The sequence below is a fragment of the Microtus pennsylvanicus genome, chromosome 13 (genome assembly GCF_037038515.1).
Source record: "Microtus pennsylvanicus isolate mMicPen1 chromosome 13, mMicPen1.hap1, whole genome shotgun sequence".
In the NCBI taxonomy this organism is placed as follows: domain Eukaryota; kingdom Metazoa; phylum Chordata; class Mammalia; order Rodentia; family Cricetidae; genus Microtus; species Microtus pennsylvanicus.
The window spans coordinates 69,716,205-69,743,510 of NC_134591.1; the positions used below are offsets into that span (position 1 = coordinate 69,716,205).

The 27,306-nt window shown below is 50.1% G+C and overlaps 2 protein-coding genes across 2 annotated transcripts; one reads left to right on the plus strand and one right to left on the minus strand.

The window, feature by feature from the left end:
• Positions 1 to 5,928: 5,928 nt before the first annotated feature.
• Positions 5,929 to 6,253, minus strand: LOC142833557 (bolA-like protein 2). The gene has a single exon (XM_075945091.1). It carries the CDS (start codon positions 6,235 to 6,237, stop codon positions 5,992 to 5,994), a length of 246 nt encoding a protein of 81 aa, XP_075801206.1. The 5' UTR covers positions 6,238 to 6,253; the 3' UTR covers positions 5,929 to 5,991.
• A 3,859-nt stretch (positions 6,254 to 10,112) lies between these two features.
• Mul1 (mitochondrial E3 ubiquitin protein ligase 1) lies at positions 10,113 to 18,736 on the plus strand. Its single transcript, XM_075945090.1, has 4 exons — positions 10,113 to 10,345; positions 15,351 to 15,438; positions 16,203 to 16,323; positions 17,053 to 18,736. Exons 1-4 carry the CDS (start codon positions 10,226 to 10,228, stop codon positions 17,780 to 17,782), a joined length of 1,059 nt encoding a protein of 352 aa, XP_075801205.1. The 5' UTR covers positions 10,113 to 10,225; the 3' UTR covers positions 17,783 to 18,736.
• Positions 18,737 to 27,306: the final 8,570 nt, after the last annotated feature.

The following is a 27,306-nucleotide window of genomic DNA, read 5'->3' on the forward strand; positions in this document are numbered from 1 at the left end:
TGCGCTTGGCTCAAACTCCCTTCCTCCCTATGGCTCAAACCTTGCTCGAAACAGTCTTGCGGTGTCCTACAGCCCTCCCCGGCTCACCCACTGCTCCCGAGTGTCCCTACACTTCCCTCTGGTTATCTGTGCCCCCCTCTGCTCATTCTGGATCATTCTGCCACCAGGATGTAAGCCTGCTCCCATTTCTCCCATCATATGAAGCACAGCAGACCAAGCCCTCTTTTGTCCCCGCACCCCACTTTAGTACAAAGTCTTATTTCTCGGTTTTCTTTGTAGAAAAAAAATCTGCTCTCTGTTCTCTTTCGTTCTCTTGGATCCACTAATATCTGGCCTTGGCTTCCACTTGAGTGCTTCTCAAGGTCAGGGATAACCAGCCCCCAGGCGGATAAAGACAGTGGTCGATTTGTAGCCTTCGTCCGTGGACACAGTCGGCTGCTCTTTCCTGCAGACATTCATCACTGTTTTTCCTGGTATTCTTGTCTCTCTGTGGGTCACTTCTTACCAAATTTCTTTACTGGATTCTTAAGAAGGTAAGGGGAGAGGGAGGAGTATCCTATCCATTACCTTATAAGCTATCTCTGAATTTATTGCCACCTGGACCTCTTCTTTCAATTTCAAGTTCATTTCTATCTTCCACTTGGAGGACAAATAAACTCAAAATTAAGCCTCAGTGATGGCGCACTCTTGCTTTGGCAAAGAACTTTATCCTCCACCCAGAGCCCTCTGTTTCCCTCCCATCTTAGCCATCTAAGCCAATCCCTGTTAACTCTGCTTCTGGACCTCTCTCTCCTCATCCCTCGCTGACCCAAGCTACTGTCCCTGATTGCTGGGTTAACCTAGACATCCTCCTTCTGTTCTTCTCATTGCCCTAGGCTGTCCTCAACAGAGGGACATTTGAGAAGGTAGATCCACCCCTGCCCCATAATTACCAAAGCCCATAGGCTTGGCAACTAGGACCTGCGTGGCCTTTCCCACAGATTGCTTCGAAATGGCTACTGCTATCTCCTAATGCCTGATGTTTCTCATTCTAGGGCCTCCAAACTGCCTGTCCCCTCACCCAGGGACAGTTTTCAGATACCCTGAGTTCTCCCTCAGCCCCCCTTCACATTGTTCTCCAAATGTCACCTTCCCAGAGCAGCTTGTAGACCACCTGCCTTAGCCAGCACCCTCACCAGCCTCTCTGATCTCCAGCTGGGCTACAGCTCTCCACACCCCCCCCACAGGCTGTGTGGGTGTCCTGTTGTCTCCAGAGCAGACACCAACAGTGTCGAAGCCAACACCACGCATTGCCTTACATTCTGGTGTCGGGCTGGTGTACAGCTCAGTGGTAGAGCATTTGTTTAGCTAAAGTGTTTCCTAGCACTGTTTGTATAGATACACACACACACACACACACACACACACACACACACACACACATGCACATACATATGCATGCAAAAACACATACACACATCTAAGTGATGCACATTCAAATGCATACAAAATTGGGTCAAGCCTGCCTTCATTTCCTGAACTTCTAGAAGCTGCTCCTGGGTACCTCATGTCTATTCTAGGCTCTTTTGCTTATTTTAAATAAATATTATTACATATGTGCGTGCATGTGTGTGTGTGTTGCACACATTATGGTACATGCGTGGAGGTCAGAGGACAGCTTGTAGGAGGTGGCTCTCTCCATCCACCACGTGAGACCTGGGGTGAAATTCTGGCCAGCAGACTTGGCAGCAAATGACTGTACCTGCTGAACCATCTTTCTGATTTTCCAGGCTCTTTTAAGGACTCTTGTGATTACTTTGAATTGATGAGAAGAATCCAGGGTGAGGTCCTCGACCCCAAGATGCTTTTTTTATTTAATTTTATTTTTTTTGAGACGGAGTCTCATTTTGTAGCCCTGGCTGGCCTGGAACTCACTATGTAGATCAGGCTAGCCTTGAATTCCCAGAGAGCCACCTGCCTCTGCCTCCTGAGTGCTTGGTAGCTGCGGACACTTGTTCAGGCTGGGAAAAGTTGCCATTGCTTGTCCTTCACGTCTGCCCGTAAACCATTTCTTTGATTATTTTGTTGTTGTATGTATGTATGTGTGCATATGCAGGGCGTGTGGGGTGGGCACACCCACACGCACGCTGTGCCTACGATGTCAGAGGGCAGCTTTGTAGGTTGTTTCTCTCACCCTGCCTTCACCTTGTTTCTAGGAATCCTCCTCAGGTTGCCATGTTGTGGCCATCTCTCTCCTTGCTTTACCATCTACACCCCCTCTCCACCCCTCTTAACACAGGTCTCACCCTGCATCCCAGGCTATCTCAAATTTGCTGTAGTCCTGTTTTAGTAATTCTCTGAGAGAATTACTGGTATGTAATATACTGACTGGCTCTGAGCATTTGTGTGTGTGTGTGTGTGTGTGTGTATGTGTAGTGTAGTGTTTGCTTGTGTGTGCATGTCTGTGGTGGCTGGGGATTAATGCCAGATCTCTTTCTACTTTCCTTTTTGAGACAGAGACTTTCTCCCTGTGCCTGAAGCTCACTGACTGCTGGGCTCTGGGCATCCACTTTCCACTTGTCCCCGCCCCTTCAATGCCAGGGTTATCGATGATGTCACCATCCCTGCCTTTTACATGGGTGCTGGGGACCTGAACTCAGGTAGTCATGCTTGGTTCTAGCTGTATTCTCAAGGGCAGAGTGTAGGTTTTTGTCCGGCTTCCCCCTTACCTAGAGCTACAGGTAGCTAACAGCAGCCGTGTGGTGACTACTGGCTTGGCACTAATGTCTGGCTTGGCACTAGCGTCTGCCTTGCAAGCTCTGTTCTTCACACATGTGCCACCCGATGGGGCAGTGGGCCACAGGAAGTACCTGTCACGAGCTTGCTCTGCGGAGACCACAGTGCCCACCCAGAGTAGCTGCCCAGAGGGCACTGGGCTGTCCTTCAGCCTGGACTGGCTTTGGGTGTAGCTTGATTCTCTGCTGCTCAGCGAGCTTTGATTTAATTCCTTGATGTTTATCGAATCCTCAGCGGAAGGCTTGGTCCCACCCACCCCACTCCAGGAGCTGTCTAGAAAAGCCTTCTCTCCCTCAGATTTGAACCAGAGATTAGTCTTTAGTCTGGAAAACATGGTATTTGTTACCATAGCAACTGAACTTCTGAAACCATGGATGTCAAGTACCATGTGGATCCCGGTGCTCATAGCAACCACCATTCTGCATGGTTTTTTTTTTTTGGTGGTGGGGGGTGCCTTGCTTTCTTTCTGCCCATGAGCTGGGGAGGGGAGAGGGAGGTGAAGGTGAATAGCCAGGACTCCTCGAATGGACGGGACAAGGAGGTTTTAGGAAATAGTGAGGTTCAAGGCTGGACCTCTTCATGTTCATATGGTCACAGTGCTGCCCCCCACCACACACACACACACACACACACACACACACACACACACACACACACGGCAGTCATCTGTCTCCCACCCATCTCTGATGCTTCTTAGACCTTTGGACATTTGCTTGTACCCCACCAGGGACACACATGGGAGTAGACAGAGAAACATGCTCCTGTACCCCAAGCTCTGACAAATGTCGCTGTCACCGTTCACCCATCCCCCTATTGAGTGGGGTCTGGTTCTGTGCATGTGAACATAACCCTAAATGCCCACTGTGTGCCTGCACTTGGGCGTGCGGAGCAGAGAAGACACGATTCAGGATGTGGTGCATGCTCTCCAGCCCTAAGTCTCCGCAGATGAGAAACAAACTTGCGATTTGTACTGAAGACTGAAAGAATGGGGCGGAGATGCACGAGGCTCAGGAAGCAAGCGGTGATTAACAGGGGAGATGCTGGCGGGGATGGAACCAAAGAATCAGGCCGAGGTTTTGGTTCTTTCATGGAAAATGCGGCCAAATTATAGTCATCTCCTGGGCTGGGAAGAAAGGTCTCCAGCTACGTTTCCCCATCTCAAACTAGTGCATCCTCTCCCTGGAAGATGCACAGCCTCCTCCTGTGCAGTTGTTAAAGTCAGGCTGTGTCTTGGGATCAGTGTCTGCGCTAAACATTTGCTTTCTCGCCTCCATCTAAATTGCTTATCATCACTGATACCTTGGAGTCACGAACACCTGGGCTTAACCTTTTACTCCCAGTGCTCATCAGTAACCAGCCCCAAAACCCTGCCAAAGACAGGCTGTGGGGCCGGTTAGGACTCTGAGGGGTGGCCCCTGCCTCTGGTGTGAGTGTTACTTCTGGAGCCACCATTTCCCAGCCATGTGGTCCTCTGTGAGCCCAGGCGTCCAGGCACCCTCATCTACTATTCCATCATGCCACCTGCCTGCCCGGGTGGGTTACCCTTCAGTTCATCCAGTTAACAAACGCATACTGAGCACCTGCTGTGCACCAGGCAATATTAAAGAGTTGAGGGTGGCCGGGCGGTGGTGGCGCACGCCTTTAATCCCAGCACTCGGGAGGCAGAGGCAGAGGCAGAGGCAGGCGGATCTCTGGGAGTTCCAGGATAGGAACCAAAAGCTACGGAGAAACCCTGTCTCGAAAATCCAAAAAAAAAAAAAAAAAAAAAAGAGTTGAGGGTATGGCAGATGAAAGTATAATCTGGTAGTCTCGATGAGTTTATATGACCAGTGATAACCGCATTATTTAGGATCAACTACTCACATGGTAACAAGTGCTCTGGTGACAGATAAATAGGGAAGAAGGTGGGGGACAGGGAGACAGTGTGGGTGCTGGTAGCCGAGGTTAGGTTCCATTGGGAGCAATGACTAAGACAACATTGACTCCTCAAGGGACATAATGTCTTCCTTCCTTCCTTCCTTCCTCCTTCCCTCTCTCCTTTTTTTCCTTCCTCCCTCCTTCCCTTCCTTCTTTCCTCTCTCTTTTTATTTTTTTATTTTTTGGTTTTTCGAGACAGGGTTTCTCTGTGGCTTTGGAGCCTGTCCTGGAACTAGCTCTTGTAGACCAGGCTGGCCTTGAACTCACAAAGATTCACCTGCTTCTGCCTCCTAAACGCTGGGATTAAAGGTGTGTGCAACCACCACCAAGCCAGAAACTTTAAAAAAAAATTTTTTTGAGACAGGGTTTCTCTGTAGCTTTGGTGCCTGTCCTGGAACTCACACTGTAGACCAGGCTGGCCTCGAACTCACAGAGATCTGCCTGCCTCTGCCTCCCTAGTGCTGGGATTAAAGGTGTGCGCCACCACTTTTTTTTTTAAATTTAAGTTTTCTAAGTCAGAGTTTCTCTGTGTAGCCCTGGCTTCCCTGGAACTTGCTCTGTAGATAAGGCTGGTCTCGAACTCACAAAGATATGTTTGTCCCTGCTTCCTGAGTGCTGGGATTAAAAGTGTGCACCACCACAGCCCAGCCTAGAAACTCATTTTTTAATTTTTATTTATTTATTTATTTATTTATTTATTTATTTATTTATTTATTTATTTTGGTTTTTCGAGACAGGGTTTCTCTGTGGTTTTGGAGCCTGTCCTGGAACTAGCTCTTGTAGACCAGGCTGGTCTCGAACTCACAGAGATCCGCCTGCCTCTGCCTTCCGAGTGCTGGGATTAAAGGCGTGCGCCACCACCGCCCGGCACTCATTCTTTTAAAAACACTTGTTTATAATCATTTATTTATGTTATGTGTTTGTGCACGTGGACTCTTGTGTCATGGTACTAATTTGAAGGGTCAGAGGACAATTTTCTCTCATGTGGGTTCTGGGGGGGTCAAACTCATATATATATAAAATGGTTCCGTAGGTAAGAGGTGTGACTTGGGTGTTTCAGACTGAAGTTATGAAGAATTGTTAGCTGGCCAGCCCCTCCCCTGCCCCGAGACTCCAGTCCCTGGACCACACTTATCCCACACTTATCCCACGCTCGGCAATCAGAGCAGCATCCACGCTGTCGCCAGCCTCGACACTGCCTTTCCCACTCGTACTCAGCTTGAGGTTTCCCCCCCCTTTTTTTTTTCCTGATTACAATTTAATGGCTGTTCAGGCCCGGGTCCCTCATTTCAGCCGCTCTCAGGTCCACTGCTCTGGGGTCAGAGTTTTCTGCTCAAAGGCATGGATGTGCGGGAGCTCTTCAGCTAGGCATTCATTCACCAGCCGGTGTCTCTGGAGCAATGGCTTTCCCTCGAACTTAGCGGACACCACCAGGACTCGGAAGCTGGTTGCGCAACGGTTGAGAGTCGTGTCCTCCACCTCCACATGCTCTGCCTCCAGGTCCCGCTGCAGCTTCTCGCGGAGATACTCCGCGCTGAGTTCCATAGCCACAGCCCGGCGGGGGAACCGAGGTTTTTCCTTTCTGTCTTTAACTTTGCGTCCTCATTTGCTTCATTGTTGTGATAAAGCACTGACCAAAAGAAACGTGAGGAAAGGGTTTATTTCAGCTTGTCGTCCAGCACGGAGGGACGTCAAGACAGGAGTTTAAGGCAGAATCTTGGATGCAGGAATTCAAGCAGAAGCCGTGGAGGAATGGTGTATATTGGCTTACCACCACCATTTTTATACACAACCATGGCTCACCTGCTCTGGAATGGCGCCACCACAGTGAGCTGGGCCCTTCCACACCGATTACCAATTAACCAAATACCTCATGGATATGGCTCCGGCCAAAATGATGGCAGTAATGTGCAGTGGAAGCCTCCTCTTTTTGGGTATATCAAGCTGACAACCAAGGTTAGCCACCACAGCTAGTTATTTTAATTATTCATGTGTGTGTGTGTGTACACGCGCATTAGTGTGGGTCCCCATGGAGGTCAGAGGTGTTGGATCCCTGGAGCTGGAGTTTCATGCCTGATGTGGGTGCTGGGAATGGAACTTGGGGTTCTTCGCAAGAGCACTGTGCGCTCTGAACCTCTGAGCCATCTCCAGTCCCCTTGCCTAGTTTCAGCTGAGTCACGTATAGGACCAGAGCACTTGAAGTGAAACAAGATGTTTAGGGAGCTGAATTAAAGAGACATTTTTATGACTGGGACGGTGGGCGTCTCCTTAAGTCATCCTTGACCTTTTACTGGTCTTCCCTTAACCTTGACCTTGAGTTTCAATGACTTTGTAACAGTGAATTCTTGGCTAATATAGCTCTACACACACATGTACACATGCGCGCGCGCACACACACACACACACACACACACACACACACACACAAACGTTATGTCCACGTCACGCCCACATCATGAGCCCCTAAGTGACTACCAGGAGTCTGAGTTTGTATGTAGAAGCAAAGAGCCCAATTGCAAACTTGAGCTCTGGCTCTCCATCCATCCTGACACAGCATTTGGATGAGGGAGAGCACTGAGCTCAGCTGTGGCAGGGCAAGAAAGATCTGGTATGCACCTGTAATCCCAGCACTTGGGAGGTGGCAGCTGTCTTTGGCTACTCAGTGGCGTTAAAGCAAGCTTAGGATACATGGGATCCTCTGTGGGGGAAAAAAAAAAGGCCAATAACCAAACAACAAATCCCAGGTCTTTCTTGCCCTTCTTGCCTGGTCTCCCATGAGCTCTCCCTAGAGCTCTTTCTTGTGCCCTGATCTTCTGCATCTGTGCTCCTGGCGCCCCCATGTGGCCAAACCTATCAACTGCAACAGCCATTGAAGATTACCCAAGGTGTAAAATAATGGTTACGCGGTTTTTAGAGAGGGAATTTATTCAAACAAATAATTTGCATTTTACCTAACCTGACTGACCTGAGCCTAGATTTTAATCCAGAAATCCTGGCTTCCAGACTAGCTCTCCAGATGGGCTGTCACTAATAAATATTTGAATACAGGCGATGTGATTCACGGATGCAAATTGCCTGGTTGTTTCTGGGGCCAACGGTATGAACTAAATGGGATGTAGCTTCTTTGGCAGAGTGCTCGCCTAGCATGTGTGAAGCTCTGGGTTAGATCCTCCGCACCACACAAGCTGGACATGGTGGAGGCAGGAGAATCAGAGTTCGAGGCCATTCTCAGCTACACAGTAATTTCCAAGTGAATCTGGAATACACGAGACCCTGTCTCAGAAAAACACATATAAGTATATTCTACTCAAGCATATAAAAGGAGGGGACAACTCTGTGCCTTCGTCTGGCTGGGCTGTGGTGTCTGCATGTGTGAGCTGGGGTGAACAGGGCCTTTGCTACTTGGCTGGGGTGATGTGAAGATGGCATGAGCTGTTGCCTGGGAAACCATGTCACACCTAAAACTGCAACTTTTGAAAGAAAATGGAGGACACACTTGTGATTTGTTTTTTTAAGATTTATTTACTTTATTTATTTATTATGTATACAACATTTTGCCTCAATGTATGCCCATATGCCAGAGGAGGGCACCAGATCTCATTATAGATGGTTGTGAGCCACCATGTGGTTGCTGGGAATTGAACTCAGGACCTCTGGAAGAGCAGCTAGTGCTCTTAACCTCTGAGCCATCTCTCCAGCCCCTGTTTCTTGTTTTTTGATAGAAGGTCTCGCTATGTTGCAATGGCTGGCCTGGAGCTCCCTATGTTAGCTGGTCTGGCCTTAACTCACAGACATCCTCCTGCTAGGATTAAAGCACCCAGCTCATCTCATTTACATAATCCAGGACTGGCTTCCAGTCTTTCAAGACTTGGCCTTTCCTCCCTAGTCTGGTACTCTAGAATCCATCTTCCTGCCTTGCCATCTTTGTGATTTTAATGTAGACAAAGTGTTCATGCATGCATGTGTGTGTAGTGTGTGTGTAGTATGTTTGTGTGTACTGCGTGTGTATAGTCTATGCAGTGTGTATGTATAATTCATGTGTGTGTATGTAGTGTGGTGTATATATGCATGTTTGTGTGTGGTGCAGGCACACGACTGTGTGAGCATGTACACCTGTGGGCTTCCGTGTGGGGACTAGCACAGCATGTTGTCTTCCACGCTCTGTCTTCCTGTTTTGAGACGAGGTCTTTTGCTGTCCCCAGATGTTTACTATTTTTGGCTAGACTGGCCGGCCAGCGAGCTCTCAGGATCAACCACTGTCCACTCCCCAGTGCTGGTGTTGGGGGCATGTCTGGCTTGTTATAAGGATGCTGGGTATTTGAACTCAGGTCCTTGTATTTACAGAGCAAGCCACCTCATCTCCTGAGCCACCCCTCTGGCTCACAAGTCAAGATTTCTTAGATAAGCCAACAAAAGCAGATCCCTGAAAGGAAACAGTGGATCTACTGGACTTCATAAACACTCGGAACGTCCAAGGAGAGGTCAAGCTGGAAGCTTGAAGACATGCTAGCAAGTCATATGTGATTTGATTGAGGGCTTGTATCAAGAATATATAAAGAACTCTTGGTAACCGGAACAGGGCTGGGGGTGCAGTGCAGTGGTGGGGTGCTTGCTTAGCACACACAAGGCCCTGGGTTCAATCCCCAGCACTACAAACAAATCAAAAGTAAGAATTAAAAGATGAATAAAAGCAAACCTAAGAAACATAATCACAGGACATGGCACATAATAGTTATTCAATAAACGCAGCTGCAGTTCTTACTAAATAAACAGGACGCTGTTTTCTGTGGTGGTGGTGGTGGTAAATTACGAGCTGCTTTAGCGATTCAGCTGGAGCAGCCATGAGGAATTTGCAGCTGGGCTCACTGTTCTCCTCAGCAGCAGGATGTGTCCCATCCCCTCTGGCCGCAGTTTCTTCCTCTTTTAAAAAAGAGAACGGAGTATAACCCAGGTTCACCCGATAGCTTAAGTAACGCTTTTTAGCGCTTAACACATTTGACTCAGCTCCCCATCTGATGACGGCGACATCAAATAACCAAGCAATGGCTGGAGAAATAGCTCCGTGGGTGAAGGCGCTTGCCGCTATGACAAAGGACTTGAATTCGATCCTAAGGACCCACAAGGTGGAAGGAGAGGACTGACTCTCATTGGGTATCAACTCTCCACACAGGCACAGTGGCACGCCTACTTACAGGATAAATAAAAAGTAATTTAAAAATAACCCAACTAGAGAGTCTAGAAACCCAGAGGGAGCGCTCCCACGTGACCCCGGCCAGCGTGTGGCACTGACAAGGTCATAGAATCGCTCGCGGAGGCTCCTTGAGGTCCTCCCGGGATCCGATTGGTTTCCCAGGAGGCCGCAGCTACATCGCCATCACCTCGGCAACGTCGCCTTCCGGTCTCCTGCGCTGTCTCCACTTCCGGTATGACTTCGTCATCAACGGGCGCCAGGCCTACGCTTTGCGGGAAGGGTTTCCCGGCTGCGTAGGGGTCGCGGGTGGCTTCCAGGCGGCAAGCGCTGCTGGGCGTTGCCATGGAGAGCGGATCGCGGCCGTCGCTGGCCCAGTTCATCCTGCTGGGCACCAGTTCGGTGGTCACCGCCGTGCTGTACTCCATATACCGGCAGAAGGCCCAGGTCGCCCAAGAGCTCAAGGTCAGTGCGGGAGTTCGCGTGGTCTCACCGGCCGCTCGCGGCTAGCCGAATAGGGGATCCACAGGGACCCCGAGGACGCGCGGCCGAGAGGGGACCCCGGCCACCCGCTGCAGCGAGGCTGCCCGACCCCGTCGCTCCGAAGCCCTTGGAGTTAGCCTTAATGTCTCTGGACGTCATTGATTTGTCGTAAAACTATTTCTCAAAAAAAATGCTGTGCACCAGGTAGTGAGAGAAAACAGAGGCTGTTATCCTCGTGGATATCCCATTCTAGGACAACGGGATAGCTACACATAATCGGACGGTGTGATAGGGTGAGAAGTGGGTTGGAGTAGAGCAGAGAAAAGTGGAAAGATGTTAAACGGAGAGTTTCGTTTTCTTTTCCTATAGTAGAATACTTCGACAAAAAGTAACTTAGGGGAGGAAGGGTTTGTTTGACTTTCAGTTCCAGATCACCATCCATCATCTCTGGGAAGTCCAGGCAGGGACTTGAGTCCTCTGACAGATCGCATCTTAGTCAAGAGCGGAGGGAAGCAAATGCATGCACGCTTAGTGCTCAACTTGATTTCTCTACTGCTAAACAGTCCAGAGCCCAAACCCAGGGAATGGTGTCACCCGCAGCACACAGGCTAATTTTACTATTAGTGCAGTCAAGACCATTTCTTAACAGATATGCCTGCGTACCCACAGGCCAGCCCAATCTAGACAGCCCCCTGTTGAGACACTCTTTCCAAGTGATTCTAGATAGTGGCCAGTTGACAGTTAAAATTGACCACTACAGTGGGCGTGGCCGCTTTAAGCAAGGTGATATTTGGGGTGGAGATGGAGGGCATGCTGATGAGTAAGGGAGGTGTGGCCCCACCAGGAGAGCAGCAGATTTATTTAACCGCTCAGCTCCTCGCTTCTCCGTTTCTTTTCTCATTGTTGCTGCTGTGAAAGTGCGCTCTCCTATTTGAACTTCGCTTAGCAGGTCACACAGCGCTTTCCTGCTTTGGTTTTATTTATTGAGTTACTTTTAGCACAGCAATTTTCTGAGACCGATGGCAGTGGTGTTTTCCAATTGCAAACCCAGATATTTGAGATTCAAAGGAAAAGTCGTAAAACTAGCGTTAACTGTCAACTTGACGATATCTGAAATCACCTAGGAGACAGATCTCTGCGCGCATGTCTGAGGGACTGTCTTCATTAGGTTCACTCTGATGGCAAGATCTGCCCTGAAAATGGATTGCACCAGGCCCTGGGCTTGCAAAAAAGAGGAAATGAGCAGAACACAGGCTTTCATTGCTGCTTCCTGTCTTGGATATCATGTGACCAGCTTCTTTAAGCTCCGTTTACCTTGACTCCTGTCTTACCATCTCTGGGATCTTGGGGAGGGAAGGGTTTATTTGGCTTATGCTTCCACGTCACTGTTCGTCACTGAAGGAAGTCAGGACAGGAACTCAACCAGGGCAGGAGCCTGGAGGCAGCAGCTGATGCCGAAGCCGTGGCAAGGAGCTGCTCCTGGCTTGCTTTTCGTTTGCTGCTCAGCCTACATTCTTAGAGAACTCAGGAGGCTCAACCCAGGGGTGTTGCACTCACAATGGGCTTGGCCTTCCTCCATCAGTCTCTGAGTAAGCTGCATTTTATGGAGGAAGTTTTTCAGTTGGGGTTCTCCCCTTTCAGAAAGTTCTAGCTTGTACTGGGTTGACATAGAACTAGCCAGGACACTTCCCAGCTTGACTGAGAGTACCCTTGACCTGTGAGCCCAAACAAACCTTTCTCCTTTGTTTTTCTCCCAGTATTTATCACACCAAGAGGAATGCGACCAAGACAGGTTAGCACTTAAATTTAGGTTTTTGGGTTCAAGGCCAGGCAGGAGTGAACCAACCTCCCTCCCTCCTTCCCTCCCTCCTTCCCTCCCTCCTTCCCTCCCTCCCTCCCTCCCTCCTTCCCTCTTTCTCTTCCTTCCTTCTTTCCTTTCTTTCATTCATTTTCTTTGGGGGGGGCATTGAGACGGGGTTTCTCTGTAGCTTTGAAGCCTGTCCTGGAATTCTCGGTCCGTAGACCAGGCTGACCTTGACCTCATAGAGATCCACCTGCCTCTACCTGCTTTCCCTAGTGCTGGGATTAAAGGCGTGCACCACCGCTGCCTGGCCATGAGTGAGGGTTTCTATTGTGTCCTTCCCTTTACTATCAGGTTATTGAAACGGGTGGAATCCAAGAAGTTGGAATTCCCCTCACTCCATGGGAAGCTCCTGCTGCTGGGAGAAGGAGAAGCCAAGGGCCTGGGACTGGTCAGAGGAGAACTTTGTCAAGATGATCTTTGTGAGAGGGGCGGGCTAAGCCCAGTGGTGCTGGGCTGGACCATACCTTAACCTGACCACTCAGTTCTGCCAGTTAAACCTTACTTCCCACTGGAGGGATGGCTCAGTGGTTAGGAGTACTGGTTGCTCTTCTAGAACCTGAGCTGATTGTCAGCACATGTGACAGCTCACATGTCATCTGTAACTCCAGTCCCAGCCATGTACATGGCACACAGACAAGCATGGGGGCAAAAACACCCATACATTAAAATTAATAAATGAAGTAAAAATTTAAAACCCTTACTTTCATGTTAGGACCCAAAGAGAGATTTGGGGTAGAGCCCATGGGTATCTTTGCCCTCCCTTTCCCAATGTGGCTACATTGGGTAAATGTCTTTTTTCTGCTTTTCACTATTTTTTTGTTTTGTTTTTCGTTTTTGGTTTTTTTCGAGGCAAGGTTTCTCTGTGGCTTTGGTGCTTGTCCTGGAACTAGCTCTTGTAGACCAGGCTGGCCTCGAACTCATCATCAGAGATCCGCCTGCCTCTGCCTCCCGAGTGCTGGGATTAAAGGCGTGCGCCACCACTGCCTGGCTTGCTTTGTACCATTAAGTTAGCTTTTTAGTTGGCTTATTGAGGACAGGTGGCTGAACCTGGCCAATTGTGGATGCCAGGGCACAGCTCTGACCCTGACTCCAGTAACACTAGGCTTTTCCCTCTTTTCTTAGTTGACAACATTGCTTTGGGGCAGCTGGCAGCTGATCTAGAGATGGACCTGTAAGGTCAGGGGACGGTCTTGCCATATGGCAACTGTCACCTGATCTGGAGATGGACCTGTAAGGTCAGGGGACAGTCTTGTTGTGTGGCAACTGTCACCTGATCTGGAGATGGACCTGTAAGGCCAGGGGACAGTCTTGCCTTGTGGCTTCTGTCACCTGATCTGGAGATGGACCTGTAAGGTCAGGGGACAGTCTTGTTGTGTGGCAACTGTCACCTGATCTAGAGATGGACCTGTAAGGCCAGGGGACAGTCTTGCCTTGTGGCTTCTGTCACCTGATCTAGAGAGATGGACCTGTAAGGTCAGGGGACAGTCTTGCCTTGTGGCTTCTGTCACCTGTTCTAGAGAGATGGACCTGTAAGGCCAGGGGACAGTCTTGCTGTGTGGCATCTGTCACCTGATCTAGAGATGGACCTGTAAGGTCAGGGGAGGGTCTTGCTCTGTCTTATTCATATTTCCATTCTTAGCTCAGTGTTTGACAAGTAGTGGATGCTCAGTACATGATAATGGTTTTATTTTGGCCGAAATTTCACAGCCCATCAGCCAAAGGCTTGATTTGGCAATTGTGTGAAAGTGGACTCCTGAACCTTAGTCCTTTTTCCCCGGACTGATTTCAGTAAGGGCTTAGAAACAAAGCCATGGAGTTCTTGTGGTGAAAGATGTTCTGGACTCAGGAATGAAGCAATTCATGAGGAGGCAGCTGGATCTGCTGTACAAATGGCTCCCAGCGGGAGACCACTGCCCAGCTGTTCACCTAATTCAATTACTGTGACTCCTGGAGTGAGTGGCTCAGAGGGTAACTGATATTTCACTTTCTTGACCCCAAAACCAATTTGGCTTCAAGTTGGCTGTATGTGAGACTCTTGGAATTGCTGAACTCTCCAGGGTCCATCTTTGGATGACCTAAAAAGCCTTGCAAGGACATGAGGATATAGTTCAGTTGGCAGAGTGCTTGTTTAGTCTGCCAGAAGTCCGGAGTCGACCCCCAGCACGACATGACCAGATGTGGTGGCATACACCTGCAGTTTAAGAACTCAGGAGTCTGGGCAGGAGGATCAGAAGTTCCCAGTGCTAAGGAGGCAGAGGAGTTCAAGGGCAGCCTGGGCTACATAGTAAGACCTTGTCTCAAAAAACAAATGAAAGCCAAAACAAAAAGCCCCAACCCAAACACAGACAGACAAATGGAGAAGCCCAGAACAAACTGACAGCAGGAGCGAGTTGAAGGACATCCTCGGGTGTATGTTGAGTCCCAGGCCAGCCTGTGGCGCGTGAGACCCAGTTAATTCCTAAAAGGATGAGATAACCCTTCCTGGAAAGCCACCGGACTCCTAAGTTTAGATTGTCATTTTGTGGTCAGGCCGTGGGACTAAGTTTAGATTTTCATTTTGTGGTCCAGTTACAGACCGCACAGAGCTGAGTGTGTCTTCCAGTGTTTTTTCCTTGGTCACGGGAATGCTTGAGTGTTTCAAGGCTTCCGTGCATCAGCCCTGCACTGGCTTTTGCCGTACCTCAAGGTTCACTTATCCCCACCTCAAAGGTCCCGTGAGATTGTGCTTTCCCCTGCCTTTTCAGTTTTGGAAACAGACTCTTAAGTGAAGTTGTTCAAAATCACCAAGGATACACTTCAGCTGGATCTAGTTCTGTGTTTGCTGGAGTTGATTCTACAGTGCGCCAAGCGGCTAATACCTTTTCTATTTTCATGTAAAAATGCTCGCATTAAAGGAGTGTTTTGTTCTACTGGAAGCCGATGGTGACACCTCCGGCCTTGGTGATGATGAGCCTGGAGCCACCTGCTTGTTTATGGTCAAGGTTCAGGGCCAGATTGGGAACCCCATCATTTAGTTCTCCCTCCTGGCTGATCTCCTTGTCCCTCATCCCCCAACACCTTAAGTTTGATTGAGCATGTCAGTATTCAGTGGCCAACTTAATATCTATTTATTTTTGTGTTTAGGGAGCTAAGAAGATCCACTTGGGTGAAGATCTGAAGGGCATTCTTTCAGAAGCTCCGGGAAAGTGCGTGCCTTATGCTGTCATTGAAGGTGCGTTTGCTCTTTGGTGTGGCTGGCAGCAGCTGCTTCCTAGTAGTAGGGTAAAAGCAATCTTGACTGACACACACCCTTCCTCTATTTCTTTCTTTCTTTTTTTTTTTTTGGTTTTTCGAGACAGGGTTTCTCTGTGGTTTTGGAGCCTGTCCTGGAACTAACTCTTGTAGACCAGGCTGGTCTCGAACTCACAGAGATCCGCCTGCCTCTGCCTCCCGAGTGCTGGGATTAAAGGCGTGCGCCACCACCGCCCGGCCCTCTATTTCTTTTTTAAACCTTTGTTTATATATGTCTGCATGTATTTAGTTAGTTTTGTTTGTATGGGCAGGGATGGCGAGGGTGCTGTTACTTGTGTGGAGGTCAGAGGAAAACTTGGGGGAGTTGACTCTCTTTCCACTTTTGTGGAGGTTCCAAGGTTCAGGTTGTCAGGCTTAGTAGCATTTCACCTGCTGAGGCCATTCTCGGCCCTCTTGAGAGCCTTTTAGTGGCGGGGGGCCTGTTGTCTTGGGCAGGGTGCCTGAACCGTTCGTTGTGGGCCTCTGATGGCTTTAGGACGCTTGGTGGAGTATAAGACAGTTAAGACCAGAACGATGCGATTCCGGTGAGCTGCTTCCCTAAGGCACTTTGCAGAGCCTGCCGTCTGGTGGTGATGCAGATGCCATCGTGTTGAGTGATTGTTGAAACCCAGTTCCGACACATGCTGAACCTTAAAGCGAGGGCAGAGCCGTCCCTCAGAAGGACCATGATTGCTTTCTCCACAGGAGCTGTGCGGTCCGTTAAAGAAACGCTCAACAGCCAGTTTGTGGAAAACTGTAAGGGGGTGATCCAGCGGCTGACACTTCAGGAGCACAAGATGGTGTGGAACCGAACAACCCACCTTTGGTGCGTGTCCTCTGGCTGCTCTCCCTTGGCTGGACCCTCACTCTGCCTGTTGGGAGGCTGGGCCTGGGCTGGCTGTGCCTTCAGCTTTGGGGGACAGGTTGCAGAGCTGCCTCTCCACACCCCAGTGCTGCTGTGTGGAATGTGCACTTCCCTTAGAGCCCACGAGGCAGCCAGTTACCTGGAATCCCCTGAAGCTGTAGGACCACCCATTTGTAGATCAGTCACGCGTGGATTCCTTTCATTTGTGCCAGAACATGAACTGAATCATTTCTCCTTCTCTCCGAGCAGATTTTTGTCTGAGGTATTTATATAACAGAAACACAGGGAATAAACACTAAAGGTGACCTTTGTTGCCAACTGTTGTCCACTGAAACGTTGACCCTCCTTGCTGTGGTCTTGGTGATTTGGGCGTTGTCGAATGGCCCTTTCACAGGGGCCGCCCAAGATCATTAGAAAACAGAGATATTTACATTATAATTCTTAACAATGTCAATTACAGTTATGATGAGAATAATTTTATGATTGTGGGGGGGTTACCACAACATGAGGAACTGTATTAAAGGGTCACAGCATTGGGAAGGTTGAGAACCACCGCTTTAGAATGGACTGATTTGGAGACCAGCGTCCAGTAGTATCGCAGAATTGGGGTATCTGCATGTAGGTGGCTCCATGTGTGGGAATCGGTTCCTGTTCCTCTTCTGTTCATCTTTGGTCCTTACATTCTTCTAGGAATGACTATTCCAAGATCATCCACCAAAGGACTAACACTGTGCCCTTTGACCTTGTGCCCCACGAGGATGGTGTGGCTGTGGCTGTGCGAGTGCTGAAGCCCCTGGACTCGGTGGATCTGGGCCTGGAGACTGTGTACGAGAAGTTCCACCCCTCTGTGCAGTCCTTCACTGATGCCATCGGCCACTACATCAGTGGAGAGCGGCCCAAAGGCATCCAGGAAACAGAGGAGATGCTGAAGGTGGGGGCCACCCTCACTGGGGTTGGCGAACTGGTTCTGGATAACAACTCTGTCCGCCTGCAGCCCCCCAAGCAAGGCATGCAATACTATTTGAGCAGCCAGGACTTTGACAGCCTACTGCACAGGCAGGAGTCCAGTGTCCGGCTCTGGAAAGTTCTGGTTCTGGTGTTTGGTTTTGCCACCTGCGCCACCCTCTTCTTCATCTTGCGGAGACAGTACCTGCAGCGGCAGGAGCGCCTGCGCCAGCAGCAGCTCCAGGAGGAGTTCCGTGAACATGAGGCCCACCTGCTGAGCCAAGCGACTCCCGAGGACAGAGAGAGTCTGAAGAGCGCCTGCGTTGTGTGTCTGAGCAGCTTCAAGTCCTGCGTCTTCCTGGAGTGCGGGCATGTCTGTTCCTGCCGCCAGTGTTACCTCTCCTTGCCAGAGCCCAAGAGGTGCCCGATCTGTCGTCGGGAGATCAGCAGGGTGATTCCCCTGTACAACAGCTAGGGCTGTAGCAGTTACACCGTGGGTGTCCCTCCTCTGGTCAGAGTTTATCTTGAGGCCTTTGGTGGGGTGACTGACTATACCTTAAGGTATGAAGGAGGGGACATGGGCAAGCCTCACATCTCCAACAGCTGGGTGTTGCTTTTCAACCTGGACAGGTCCTTTTCCAGTTCCAAGCACCTGGTGGGGGCCATGGTGAGGTCCCCTTCTTAGGAGCCAGATCTGTGTGTGACCGAATAAGACCAGCTCATGTCCACGCAGTAAGGCCAGGGATCTCATCTTTGGCTCCCTGGGGTGCTGACTCCTTAGCTTGGGAGGAAAGCTGAGCTCTGAGGGCCTTGCTGCCCAGACTCCTCCTCTTGTTTCTGTCCATGGGAAGGAATTTCTTAAAACCTGTCAGGCAGGGCAGGCCACTAGTAATGCTTGCACACCTGGGGAGATGGTGAGAGCAGCGTGCCTGCCCGGCCGTGTGTGTGTGTGTGTGTGTGTGTGTGTGTGTGTGACACAGGTCAGCAGGAGGACAACAGACATTTCTAGATAATTCTCGGCAGGGAGGACACCAGGGTTGTGGGTGTGGCTGCTGCCTGACTTTCCCAGACAGCTCTGGTTTCCTGTGGAAAGGCCTCACCGAAAGGGAATGAAGGTCACTGCTGTCCTGACCTCTGGCCTTTGTGGTGTCTCTGCTTGCTTTTGCCAAAGAAAGGTAACTGGCGGTGCGCACACTTGCAGAGCTTGTCTGGACTGCCTCATTGTTCTGTCAGCAAAGCCCAGCAGCGCTCTCCCTCCCAACGTGCCAGAGAAATCGGAGACTGTCCGTGGGCTGGGTGGGCCAGGTCACTCTCAGCTCCTCTTGAGCATCTCCTGTCCTCCGTGAGGGGAAGAAGGGCGGCTTCCAGGCGCTGACTCTAGTACGTGCGCCGTCCAAGTGAGCAGCACAATTAAACAGACTGCGTCCCATGTGTCTGTTGCTTTCTTCACTCGAGTTTAGGGGCCGAGAGGAGGCTTCCTGAGATGGAGGTGAAGTTCCACCATGATAGGATGAAGGTGGAGGTTGGAGACCTGTTTTCCTCTTCGGTTGTTGGAATGGGGTTCACGTGCACCCTCCTGTGCACATGGAGTCATGTCTAGATTATCCTAACACAGGGAATCCCGGATGATGGGGTGAAAGTTATGTTGTGCTGTTCGGGGAAGAAGGAGACAAATGTGTATGTGTTCAGTTTCTTTCACAAATACTCCGGATTGTGCTTGGTTAAATCCCCAGAGGCAGAGCCCGTGGCGTTAGAGAGCCCACTCTGTCACCATAAACAGCATTTCTACCAATTTTAGCCAATCAGCACATCCATCCACCTATCCATCTAGCCAGCCATCATTCAGGCCCCTCCCTGGAAGACCCTGGTGGCGGATGGGCTGGGAGGTGGTCTTCAGAATGCCAATTCATTCAAAATTCTAGCGGAACATTTGAAAAGCAAACAGAAACGTGAAGAAGTAGGCCAATCTCATGCCCTTCACAAGCCTGATCAGAAGGACCAGCTGGGCCGCGGCTCCGATGCTGGGGAGTCCTGCAGGGCAGGAGGGCATGTGGAGTTGGATGTCACTGGAGGGGCATCTGTTCATCCCTTGAACAGTGTATACCTTGTGCCTGCAGGAGTGAAATGAGGGACACCCAGTTCTGTCCTAAAAGGGCCTGGAATGTGTCTCAATGCATCCTATTGTTTGTCAAGGAGTGAGTCCCACTCAGCAGGGAGAGATGTCGCTCTTAGGCTCATTGGATGCCACAGAAGGACATTTTCTTTTTTTTTTTTAATTTATTTATTTATTAAAGATTTCTGTCTCTTCCCCACCACCGCCTCCCATTTCCCTCCCCCTCCCCCAATTAAGTCCCCCCCCTCAGCCTGAAGAGCAATCAGGGTTCCCTGCCCTGTGGGAAGTCCAAGGAACCCCCACCACCATCCAGGTCTAGTAAGTTGAGCATCCAAACTACCTAGGCTCCCACAGTAGGATCAGAAACCCATTGCCATTGTTCTTGAGATCTCAGTAGTCCTCATTGTCCGCTATGTTCAGAGAGTCCGGTTTTATCCCAGGCTTTTCCAGACCCAGGCCAGCTGGCCTTGGTGAGTTCCCAATAGAACATCCCCATTGTCTCAGTATGTGGGTGCACCCCTTGCGGTCCTGAGTTCCTTGCTCGTGCTCTCTCTCCTACAGAAGGACATTTTCTTAGTCTGTTTTCTCTTCCTACAGCAGAACATTTGAGGCTGGGTAATTTATAAGGAGCAGAGGTGAATTCCCAGCAACTCTGGAGGCTGGAGAATCCAGGAGCACAGCACTTAACCCCTGCTAAAGGTCTTTGTCCAGCAGAGGGCAGCACATGGCGAGGAAGGAAGGAGGGAGGGAGGGAGGGAGGGAGAAGAGAAAGGGAGAGTAAATTATTTAAATAACTATTTAAATAAGCTCCCCCACCACCACCACAATGGCCTTATTAAATTTATGGCCTCACTTTTTGATGGTTCCACCTCTTCATACGGTGACAGTGGCACTAAAATGTCAATGTGGGTTTGTGAGGACATCTACACTATAGTGGGGGGCCGAAGAGGTGGCTCAGAGGTTAAGAGCACTGGCTGTTCTCCAGAGGACCCAGGTTCAATTCCTAGCTCCTGCACAATGGCCCTCCACCATCTCTAACTCCAGTTCCAGGAGACCTAATGTCCTCTTCTGGCCCCCAAGGGCATCAGGCATCTCCCTGACTCGGACTTAGCCACACCGTGGTGCCCTCGCCCTTGCTCATATAGACTCAGCCGCTGGAGTCTTGTCCTTCCTTCCACTCACTGGTGTCCACTTGCCCTGGGGACTGCTTGGAGTGTCTCCTGTCACCTCCTCCTGCTGCTACTCTGGGCTGGATGTAGTGTCCCTCATCTAAGATTCCCAAGATACTCCTCAGTGCTGTTTTAGGCTGTCGGTACCCTTACACAGTATGCGATGCTCTCCCATCCTCGCCTGGAGGTACATTGTGTCCTCCCTTTCATTTTCTGACACAGGGCTGTGTAGTACGGGTGTGTCTTGAACTCTTGATCTTCTTGCCTGAGCCAAGTTATGGGAATATGGCAGGTATGCCTGCATCGCATTCTTATTTACACAGAAGGAAAGCTTGTTCACAAATTCGGGAGCAGAGGTGAGGCAGTGCTGGGGCTTGGTGTCCTTCTCCATAGGATGGTGGCTCCCAGTCCAGGGTGGATCTTCCCTCCTTAGTTCAACTTTCTGGAAACGCTCAGGGGTGTGTTTCCCGGGGACTGTATGGTTAAGCCAGCCCCTTTAGGGGGCGGGTTTGCCTCGGGCGAATGCATACGGATAAATTGGGCACGCAGGAGGTGGCTCGTCCCTTTTTCCTGCCTCCTGTGAAACGGCTGCGTGGGACCTCGGTTCTATAAGTTTATTTAAACATTAAAGCTGTATATATTCTTTAATATCAGCCTTGCATTTATTTACGCCAATACAGGGGACTCTATATCCAGAGAAATTGGCAATGACAGTTAACCATCACAAGTCCATTCCTTGTCAATTTGACACTGAAAATACCACTTTATATGAACATTCTACCCCTCATGGCCACATCAATACAAAACGCCTTGAATTAATCTCTAAAAGTCCCAGAGTCTTAACATCCAAAAGTCCAAACTTATTGTCTCTTCTAAGACTTAGGACCATCTCTTCCCCTGTGGGTCCCTATAAAATAATCAAGTTCCATCCTGATATACGACAGAGAATAATATGGGAAGGAACAGAGGCACAAGGAAAGATTATGTCAAAGCAAGACCAAAGCCCTGCAGGGAAGACACAAAACTCTGGAACCCATGTCCAGCATCTGGGACTCATGGCATCGTCTATGCTCCAAAAGGCTGGAGTGAGTGGCCGTGTCTCTCCAGCTCTGCCTCCTGCAGCACACAGACTGACCCATGATCCCCAACATCCTGGGTCTCCACTGCCTCTTAGGCTTGACCTGGGTGGTTTCACACAATGACTTCTCAGGGCCTCACAGGGAACCTGACCCTGCCACACATGGGCTGAATTAATTCACTTTCTGGAACTTGGCTGCAAGCCGCTATGGCCCTACAGCTCTTGCATTTTTGCATGTCTACACAGCATCACATTGACAACCCTGATAGGTTTTTCTGCCTTCTGGAGATATACATGGACCCTCTTGTACCCCAGCTTCAGTGGCCTCTGGGTGCTTCGCAGCCGACCCAGGGAAAACACTTCCACAGACAGTTGTTTGGACAAGAAACCCTTTTAGCTGCAATTCCATTCGACCTCTCTTCCAATGCATTCATTTTCATAGTTGGAATCTTTACTGTGTGGGGTCTTGCTCACAGAGCACTCTCCCCGTGGTCCCGGGTGTCTCCTGAGCGGTTCTATCTGCTTCCTCTGCAAACTCACCCAGTCACACATTTCCCACGTCTTTCTGTTCTCCCACTGTGGATCTGACTGGCAGCAGTGAGCAGGAACCATGGGACAGACGGAAAACAGTTGTCCTGAGACTTCCCCCACAAAACAAATGAGCTCGTTCCCTCTCGTTTTACGTTCACTCAGGGTCTCAGGACATGGTCAGAAGGAGCCAGGATGTAAGATGGATGACCTCTGCCCCAGTTCCCAAAAGAGTTCCCAATAGACCGCTGAACCATCATGACTGACTCTTTGCTGTCTTTTTTTTCCTTCTCCTCATTTGGTGGTCCAGATTGACAATAAAGATTAACCTCACAAATGCCCATGGGCCAATGCGAACGCTGGTGAAAGGAACAGATGAAGCCCCTGGAGGAGCTGGGCTCTGGACGACAGGTGAGAACAGTGACCTAGCTGGCAAGTGAGAGGGCAGGGCCTCTTTTAGGGCCTGTGCACCAAGAGGGACATTATGTGCAGCGCCTTGCCCAGGTTGTTGGGGATTCCACACAAGGAAGCCAGGGCCCTATGGTAATTGGTCCAAACAGAGAGCATAAAGATTTGAAGATTGGTTTTCTCCATTGTTGGTTGGTTTTTTTTCTCCCCCACCCCATGAGAAAGGATCTTACTATGGGACCCAGAATGGTCTTGAACTCAGGTCCTTCTTGCCTCAGCCTTCAGAATGGTGATAGCAACCATGCCTGGCTGCTGTGTGATCTTGATCCAGTGGCAGAACCTCTCTGGGCTCCAGTTCTAAATATAAAAAGGAGTAATTTAGATTAGAATTCTCCAGAGCTCCATCTAGCTCAGACATTTTGCGTGTCCACAAGATGGAGAACAGGAAAAAGGTGTTTGGGGGCTCTCCTGTGAGCTGGGACATCTGGGAACTGTGGGCCTTCTTTTTGGCCTAGCTGCGCCACAGCCTCAGAATGGCGTTTGCGGAAAGCCGGGGAGCTCAGCACATTTCCTCTCTAATTAGATAGTGTTAACTTACAATTTTGAATGAGATAAGTTTCCACGCGTGATGTCCCGAATTGCTCCCCGAAGCACCCATTAGTCACTTCCCTGCAGCTGCCTTATTGTTTTCCAGATGCCAGCCGAGGGACTTGGCATTTCCCTTCCCTGATTGGAGTGGGCAAGGCTGAGCCGGTAACATAGGCGGGCATCGCAGGGAGGGGCTTTGCGGCTTTTACCCTTCTTCCTCAGTGCCTTCCGGGGTCATCACTTCACATCAGGGCCCTCAAAGCAGATTCCTCGACCCCTGGGTTGAGACTGGCGCATGGGGGCCACTGAAGAGCTCAACACATGTTTACGAGGCTCTTGCTGTGCTTGCGGGTACAAATGAGAACACCCATCTGCTCCTCATGTCCTTCCCTCCTTCGCCAGGTGCCGCTTGGGAGGGCGCTTCGAGTAGCCCGCAGTTTGCAATGGATTATCCATCCATCCTCTTCCCCTTTGCCACTCTTCCCCAGGTCCCTAGCGAGTCCTCCCATAGTGCAGCATCTGATGTGACCACCAGGTGGTGCTGTGGCCCCATAACTGAGGACTTCCGGGGCCCTTAGAAGAGAAACAGGTTGTGACCAGAGGCCTGTGCAATTTTCTCAACCCTGAGGCCTGGGAAAAGGCCTCGGAAGTCTGCGAGAAGAATCTAGGGAGGACCCTGGGCTGTCGATCCCAGGACCGCTTTGGCCCAGCTTGCTAAGGATGAAACAGAAATTCTCCGTTTCCCACCTTCTTTGCCCAGCTCACTAGGACACTGGCTGCAAATGTGAGAATTTGTAGACACTCAGAAAAGTCCTGGGGGAAGGGGGCCTCGCGTTTCTCCCGCTACAGTTTCCCAGGCCCTCAAGTCTTTAAATACACTAGCCATCATTCCCTTACTCAACAACTAGTATGCATAATGCATCAAACCGTCCTAAAATATGCGCATGACTTCACGCTGGGGAAGGATGCTTGGGGAAAAAAAAACCTTATGACACAGATTTCAGCTCTTGATTTTTCTCTGGGAGGAATTCTGCTTCTCCCAGCCTGGTTCTTTGCCAGCTCTCATCCCCTCTGTCCTGTTCTTACCCTATTTTTTGGGTGCTCCCTGCCTCTTTGCCTCTAGCTACCCTTTCTCCACTCCCCTACTCTCCGTGTTCTTGTTACTAAGACACTTCTCTAATGTACCGCCTGCCTTCCTTCTCCGTGCTTGGATTGGTTTTCCTCCCTGAGGCTTTTGAGCCTCCAGGATTCTGCTCCTGTTGATTTCTCTAAGTCCTCCTCACCTGGGCCGAAAGAATCTCTCTGCACTCCACCATAATTGCCCAGGGGCTGCCAGGCAGGGTTTCCCTAATGGCGCACAGTCCGCCCTTCGGCTATCAGCTCTTCCGGTCACAAGGGAATTTGTACCCATCTCTGCAGACCCCAAGGGCTGTGGGCAGAGGAGCTGCACCGAGCTGTTCCCTGTTCTTGGTTTAAGCTACAGACTCCATCTGTACTTCGCCTGATCCTCAGTCTCTCTCATTTTCTAGCTGAGAGGAGCTCTGGCTGGGGGAGGGCAGTGCAGTCTCCAGGTGACACAGGAAGGAAGAGGGGATGGGGCTCGGGCTGGAAGCTGCCCTGTTGCTTTCTTGGCTTCCTAAGCAGAGTCTCCGTGCCTCGGAGTGGCCGGAAGGCTGCTATCTTCCTCATTCGGGACTCATTGTGATGAAGCGGACTCCTTTCTCACCTGGCAGTTCTATAGGCTGCATCCAGAGAGTTTGTTGCTCATTGGCCTTCTGTATGGGGGTTTGGGCTCAGCAGCTAGTGATCCCATTTCTCTGGTCAGGATTGAGCTCTCTTGGGTCTGACGCCGGATCCAGAAATCTTAGCTTGTTCAGCAGCTAGTGATCCCATTTCTCTGGTCAGGATTGAGCTCTCTTGGGTCTGACCCCGGATCCAGAAATCTTAGCTGGTTCTGCCTCTTCTGGGTTGGAAGTGCCAAATGATGCTATGTTGTCCTGAGGATGCACCAACAAGAGGCGCTAAAGTGGCTGTTTCTAGGCTGACCCAGCCTTCTCTCCATCACCAGAAGGAACTCCAGGCTCCTAGAAATTTTACACACAGGTTTTGCATCTTGGGAAGAGAGTTATCCCTTTCACTGATTAGGACGAGGTATGAGATGAAAGAGCTCGCCTCTGTTTTCCTAACTCCTGGCATCCTCAGGGAGGCACTGCCACCCAGCAATGGGGGAGCTTGACCCCCACTTGGAACCTACTGCCTTTCATTGTCAGGGTGGCTTTGAATTGCCACTACCGGGGTGGCTTTGGGCTGTCACTTAACTTCTCTGGCCTGGATGCCCTCATCTGTAAGCTGGAGGTGACAATCTCTGTCGTTTTGCAAGGTCCTGGGTGTGGAAATGTGTTGGGTGGCCAGCAGGGTGCGGGCATAGCAGATAGTGGTCGCTCGCTGCACGGAAAGGAGCATGGGGTCAGAGCTCTGTGGTCTCTCTGAGCTGGAAGGGGACCTTCTCTTTTGTCTCTTCTCTAGTAGCCTCGGTTCTACTCCATTCCTATTGAAATCAGGGTGTTTTGTTTGTTTGAATGTGTATGGGTGTTGTAGGTTTGTGGCCCGAATGTGTGCCTAGAGGCCGAAGAGAGCACTGAGTTTCCCAGAACTGGAATTGCAGAGGGTCGTGAGCTGCCACATGGGTGTTGGGGACCCAGCCATCAGAGGATGTGTAGCAGCTGCCTTCTTTTCTGCTCTTGTCATTGCCTTCTGAAGCTGCTGTCCGTGCCTCAGTTTCCCCATCTGAAGAAACAGGAGGGGATGGGAACAGAGGGAGTCTCTATACTGACTCTCCTTCCTGTGTCTTACCTGTTCTGGGTGCTCAGGGTACAGCAGGGGCTTTAGATACAAACTCCTAATGGTAGAATGTGCTGGAAGGACCCGGGGAAAGGTCTAGACCTAGTGAAGAGATTTCAGGTGAGAGCTAAGAGGAAGTTGAGATGAGGCTCTGTGGTCCCTGCCTATGCTTCAAGCAGTTTTTGTCTGCTTGGGATTTGGTACCTCCCCAACCCCATCTTAGTAACGGAGATCAAGCTGAGTCCCAGCCCTCTACTTCACATCTGGGAGAAGCCGGGCTCTTCTAATCCCCAAGTTTCCCAGTTTATGTATCATCAGAGACTAGAGTGAGAAGCACTTTATTAAAAGACACAAAGAACTTGGAATGTTCCCCTACAACCCCAGCACTCAGGAAGCTGAGGCAGCAGCTTCAGCCAGCCTGAGCTACAAAGTAAGACCCTGTTTTTTTTTTTTAAATAAAATAAAATAAAAAGCTGCCAAGAATAGTGGTACACACTTTTAATCCCAGCACACAGGAGGATGATCTCTGGGTTCCAGAACAGCCAGGGCTACACAGTGAGACCCTGTCTCAAAAGCACAGACAAACAAAGCAAAACCAAACACAGCCACAAAGAAAGTCACTTGCTTTAACCACATTTATTGAGGGCCTACTATGTGCCAGGCATGATGTGTGCATGGTCTCCTCTTATAGAGGGGACCGCTGAGTCTAACAGTTCATAGAGGAGACCGCTGAGTCTAACAGGTCTTTACCTAGCTAACAGCGCAACACGCATTGTTGTGATAAAATGCTGGACAGACACAACATACTGAGAGGAATTATTTTAGCTTACATCTCCAGAGGGTTCAGCCCATGGCCAGCTGGCTCTCTGCTGCTCGAGTGACAGGAGCTATGTGGTAGAGGACAGTCACATCATGGGAGCCAGAATGAGTGAGAAAGGGAACTGGGGACCAGAGAACACCTCCAAAAGCATGTCCCCAGTGACCTACTTCCTTCAGCTACACTCTGCCCCCTAAGGCGTTCAGAATCTTCTGAAATAGTGCCACCAGCTGGGGATCAAACACTGAACGCGAGAACCTGTGGGCAAATTTATAGTTAAACTAAGCAATAGGAGAGGAAACTGAGGCACAGGGAGGTGAATGGATCGCCAGCTTAGGAAGTGCAGAACAGGGATTTGAACTTGATGGCCCCAGACCATGTAACAGCAGCTTTTTTTGTGTGTGGTCATGGAAGGGTGATCTTTATCTCTACCTTGCTTTTTGCTGTCCCCGGGGTC

Bases quoted from the DNA above. Each gene is read 5' to 3' on its own strand.
- LOC142833557 (XM_075945091.1), bottom strand. From the start codon at position 6,237: ATGGAACTCAGCGCGGAGTATCTCCGCGAGAAGCTGCAGCGGGACCTG.
- Mul1 (XM_075945090.1), top strand. From the start codon at position 10,226: ATGGAGAGCGGATCGCGGCCGTCGCTGGCCCAGTTCATCCTGCTGGGC. The intron at 10,346-15,350 runs GTCAGTGCGGGA...TTTTGTGTTTAG, and splicing joins AGGTCGCCCAAGAGCTCAAG to GGAGCTAAGAAGATCCACTT. The intron at 16,324-17,052 runs GTGCGTGTCCTC...ACATTCTTCTAG, and splicing joins AACCGAACAACCCACCTTTG to GAATGACTATTCCAAGATCA.